Source organism: Crassostrea angulata, chromosome 6 (genome assembly GCF_025612915.1).
Source record: "Crassostrea angulata isolate pt1a10 chromosome 6, ASM2561291v2, whole genome shotgun sequence".
NCBI classification, from domain to species: Eukaryota; Metazoa; Mollusca; class Bivalvia; order Ostreida; family Ostreidae; genus Magallana; species Magallana angulata.
Genome location: NC_069116.1, coordinates 18,453,313 through 18,458,390, shown reverse-complemented (window position 1 = coordinate 18,458,390; position 5,078 = coordinate 18,453,313). Strand labels below are relative to the sequence as shown.

At 33.2% G+C, this 5,078-nt stretch overlaps 1 protein-coding gene across 1 annotated transcript; it reads left to right on the top strand.

Annotated features, from left to right (window-relative positions):
- The first annotated feature begins 1,456 nt into the window (after window positions 1–1,456).
- Window positions 1,457–3,575, top strand: LOC128188804 (endoplasmic reticulum resident protein 29-like). Its single transcript, XM_052860076.1, has 4 exons — window positions 1,457–1,658; window positions 2,145–2,283; window positions 2,639–2,803; window positions 2,923–3,575. The coding sequence occupies exons 1-4, from the start codon at window positions 1,542–1,544 to the stop codon at window positions 3,249–3,251; spliced, it is 750 nt and encodes a 249-aa protein (XP_052716036.1). The 5' UTR covers window positions 1,457–1,541; the 3' UTR covers window positions 3,252–3,575.
- Window positions 3,576–5,078: the final 1,503 nt, after the last annotated feature.

Genomic DNA, 5,078 nt, shown 5'->3' with positions numbered 1-5,078 from the left:
ACAATTACTTATAAATTCTACAGACAAAATAAATATACAGGGCGTTTTACTTCAGCAAATTTTTACGCACAATCCGGCGTTACATTATTGTGTTTGTAACTCCAATATTAAGTGGCGGGGGGGGGGGGGGGGGTGGGGTGGTATCACCATTTGAACTTGCAATGCAGGTTAGTACCGTTACCCATGCATAACTCGCCGAAAATTGAATACTGTATTATTTACAATTGAAGAAATGCAATTTAAGCACCATCTGAGAAAGATTTAAAAAAAACTAGGGATAAATTAAAATATTTTTTCTTTGAATATATAATAAATGGTCACTGCATTGCAAATCTTTAAAATAAATTGTATTTTGTTTTTCATTGATTATAATTAAAATTAAATTTTAGTGCCCGGCTTTACTTCTTTTATTTATCGAGTATTTATTGAAGTAAAAAAAAAAGATGAACTAGAATGAAAGTTCCTAGTCTCACAACGGCAGAGATTTAGTTTTCTATATACATGTAGCTTGTAGTTCAGTGGATACGTGTCACCAAACTATGGACCCAGTCCAGCGTCTACATAAACAGATCTATACTATGAAACTAAATCTTAAAATGAAAGCGAAATAGGTATCAATGCAAAGGAATATATAGCAGTTTGAAATCGTTTAAAGGAAAAGCTAGGAAGGATGACTGAAGTATATATTTTTATCGTCAAATTTGGAAAGCGACAATAAATTTTGTGGAATATATGAATATCCCAAATAACGAATTTTCCTTGTAAATAATTTTATTGTGCACACATGCATAAAGTTGTAGATGACGTGTTAATTTAAAGAATCTAAAAAAATGTGTTTTGTGTGTGATGGAGGTCGGGGCCGGGATCCTAGTCCGTGCTTTTATGATAGCTTGGAGTACCAGCATCTGGTTTATACTGATGTTGATAAATTTTGTCTAAAGTATCGTGTATCGTTGCATTATGCATATGTCAAGTATCCACTCTTGATTGATTTATTTTGGATGTTTTTTTCTCTTTTATATAAACTTTCTGGTTCTTTTATTTTGCCCATCATACATACATGTAATTTGCACCTCTTATAATTTCTTATGTAAGAGAGAGATTTGTATAAACCTTTTGGCTTGTTTCCCAATCTTATTTTACACTATGTCAAATATCTGTACCTGCTATTGTAAAAATGTCAATAAATATTGTTCAAACGAATGTATCGTTGTAGAGAACGAACGACAACCCAGAAGACAAAAAACAACAAACAAAAAACAAAAATGATAAAAATTAGTTTTGTAAAAGTTAGTGTCTAAATTGTGTGAAATATAACTCAAACAAGTATCAGAAATTTCAAATTATCAAATTGATATGGAATATGTAGCATCAAAGCAATTTCCATTTATTTTAATATTTTTGTCGCAATTAGTGAAACCTGCATTATAATTTTGTAAATACACAGAAGAGCCATCTAGTGTCTTCACTCATGTTTATCGGTCCATAACGTGGGACTATCTAAACCGTAAACGCGTGGAAAAGGCCGGAAGGTAGCAAACATGCTGCAAATCTGTGCTTATTTATCCCTGGCTCTTGTTTTTCTCTTTGGGACCAGTTATGTTTCATCGGAAACTATTCAAGGGTCTGTTCTGTTAAACAGCGCTGTCTTTAGCAAGGTAATCAGCTGGCAATGTACGCAATATACCGGTGTCTCAGTGAACACGTAGCAATATGAACATATTGGATACCATGTGTAAAAGTTGTATTTTAGATTTGACATTATCTGTAATACTGCATTAATATAAATGTTTACATTGATTACAATAAATGTTCCATGCTCGCACTGACCACATCCTAAGGTAGATAACTCCTGCTTGATAATATTAGCTCACCCGGGTCAAGCGTCAGCGTGCTATAGATGGTCGTGGCCTCAAGAAGAAGAGCTCTGCTTATAGATATTAAAAAACAATCAAATTTTAAATTTAGTATGATATGTTTCTCTATTAATTAATACTTTATTGCTAAACAAATCTTTTTTTTTTAATATTAAGGTAGATCAGGTGGGAATTTGTTGACCACTAAGCCTCCTGCAATATGTTTAGGAATATGTTTCATCGAGATGTTAATTATTTTCACGTCTTGCATCATTTCCATTCTCACAGATTGTGGATAAATACAAGGCAGTGTTGATAAAGTTTGATGAGACATACCCTTATGGAGACAAACAGGACACCTTCAAAGCAGTGGTTGAGGCCACACTCTCCCAGTCTGATTTACTCTGTGCTGAAGTTCAGGTTGCAGGTAATTATGAAATTGAGTGCATTTCATGGTAGTGTATGCCAGTGCTTTTCTATCCATCCATTTATGGTAATTTTTAAAAATGGAAAAGAAATACACTATCAGTGCATTTTATCATGTTTTATGAACAGAAATAGCAGGGATCAGATGTTTGGTTCTCAAGATACATGTATCTTTAAATATACATCAGATCTCCAACTCCTTACCCCACCCACCCAGACCCCCATCCTCCCCACCCCCTAAAACCCTTGGTATATCAGAAGACAGGTATATCTGTTATAAGATATGATAATAAACTGTTCTCCAAAGGATGTAACTATAACATTTACATTCAATTGTACTTCGACACACTTTGTAGATTATGGGGAGAAGGAAAATGCAGACATCGCAGAGAAATATGGAGTGAAGAAGGATGATTTTCCAGTCTACAAACTATTTGTTGAAGGCAAAGATGAGCCAGTGACCTACACAGGAGATGTCAAAATTGCTGATGATATCAAAAAATTCTTAATAAGAGAATCAGGTAACAATTTTACACTGTTTTTCTACTGTTCATTTTTATTTTGATACATTTACCAGAATCTGCTCAAATAGTGGTTTAAATGCCTTCTGATTTTAACTTTATTGTGCAAATCTTTGTAGGCTTATGGCTTGGACTTCCAAGTTGTCTAGAAGATTTTGACAAACTGGTTGCAGAATTCCAAAAAACTCCAGATGATAAAAAACCAGATTTACTGAAAAAGGCAGAGGAGTTAGCCAGTAAATATGCATCAGAAAAAGAGAAGAAATCAGCAGAAATATATATAAAGACTTTGAAAAAGCTAGTTGAAACCCCTAGTTTTGTGGACACAGAGATTAAAAGAGTAGAAAAATTAAAAGATGGCAAAGTTAGTGATAAAAAGAAGGAGCAGTTGAATGAAAGACTAAATATTTTAACATCGTTTCAAATGAGACTAAGAGATGAATTGTAAAAGATACACAAATCTGTTTTAATGATCATTCAATGAAGAATCAATCACTCCAGATCATACTTTAAACAATCATAAAAGAGAAGTCATTAAATCTAGATTTACTTCCCCTTGTCAGCCATATTCCTAAGAACTTTCTTCTTTTTCTACTTTTGTATGAGTTAATCTTAAGTGTGTACTGGTTATAAATCTAGTTTTGGTCATCTGCATGGTGCTATGTCTGCAATAGAAAAATGTGTGGTCTAAAATTACATGTCCAGTTGCATATGTTATCAGAATACTAGTATGATTTTTTTTTTTTAGAAAATAAAGAAAATCATAAATATATTGAATTGGTTGTATTTACTTGACTTGTGTACTTGATCCTTAATATTGGCTCTCCCTAAGAAGCACCACTCCCATCCCTCTAGTCACTCAGCTGATGGAAAATTCAGATTGTCATTTACACTGCACATCTGCTTTTGATTGAATTTATTGATGTAATATCTGTTTTCTCCACTCCAGTTACGTTAAAAAATTTGATTTTTAAGCTCAGTGAGCTTTTCTGGTCAAAATTTGGCCATTGTCTGTGGGTGAGGTTGTTGTTGTCATAAACTTTTTCACATTTTCATCCTCTTCTCCAATACCACTGGGCCAATTTCAACCAAACTTGGCACAATGCATTATTTGGTGAAGGGGATTTAAGTTTGTTCAAATAAAGGACCATGCTCATTTTCAAGGGGAGATAATTCAAAATTATTGAAATTTTTTAAAGTTAAATCAATATTTTATTTCAAAATGAAATAGGATCAAACAGCAGGCATGGCCTATTTTTGCCCTTTCCCTAAATTGAAAATTTGGTGGTATTTATAGATAAGATCTTCTCAAAAACCTTCTGGCAGGAAAAGCTGAAACTTGTAAAGAACCATCCTCAGGTATTTTAGATTCAAGTTTGTTTAAATCATGATTCCTGGGGGTATGATGGGGCTTTAATGAGGGTTGAATTTTTAAATAGGAATAACCAGGGTTGTTCAGAATTTATTGAGACATATTGATGAAAATTGACATAAACATTGAAGAAACCTAAACAAATAATGAAACAAAGTAATATGAAAAATTGTTATTTTGTTTACCACGGTACATAAACATGTCGGTGGTCAGGGTACCCGGTGCAGGCATAAACTCAGAGAATATTAAACCAACACAGTTACTTACTAAGTGTTGGTGGACAAACAATTAATAGTAAAGGATTCAAATTATATATGCTCATTTTGCTATTCATTGTTACTACTGGTAACTTGTGTGCAAGTTTCACTAGTGTTTGAGTAGAAATACTGAGATAGTACAAATATGTTTTCAAGCAATAGAAATCTGATTACGATGGTTTATTTAATTTTGACGCCCAGGCAGCGCAGTGAATATACATCAAATTGGTAGGAAACACGGAAAAAGACCTTTACAGGCCAAGTTATTGCTTAAACAAGAACGAAACAATATAAAGGAGTCAAAAGCTTTATTTGATTGGACTCGTTTTAAAAATTTCACATTAATGAATGGTATCCTGGTTAACTTTATTTGTGAAATTTCAATGGTGTATCTGTTTTCTCAGGGGAGTAAGAGAAAATGTCTCAATAATTTTCGAACAACCCTCGTATAAATAAAAATCTTTAACCATCTTCTTTTCAAAAATTTATAGGCCAGAGAAGATTTAACTTGTGTGGAAGCATCCTCAGGTTGTGTAGATTTAAGTTTGTTCAAATCATGATCCCCTGGAATAGGGTGGGGCCACATTTGGGGGTCCAAATTTTACATAAGAATCTTTAAAGTCTTTAAAAATCTTCTCTCAAATAC

Bases quoted from the DNA above. Each gene is read 5' to 3' on its own strand.
- LOC128188804 (XM_052860076.1), top strand. From the start codon at position 1,542: ATGCTGCAAATCTGTGCTTATTTATCCCTGGCTCTTGTTTTTCTCTTT. The intron at 1,659-2,144 runs GTAATCAGCTGG...CCATTCTCACAG, and splicing joins ACAGCGCTGTCTTTAGCAAG to ATTGTGGATAAATACAAGGC. The intron at 2,804-2,922 runs GTAACAATTTTA...AAATCTTTGTAG, and splicing joins ATTCTTAATAAGAGAATCAG to GCTTATGGCTTGGACTTCCA.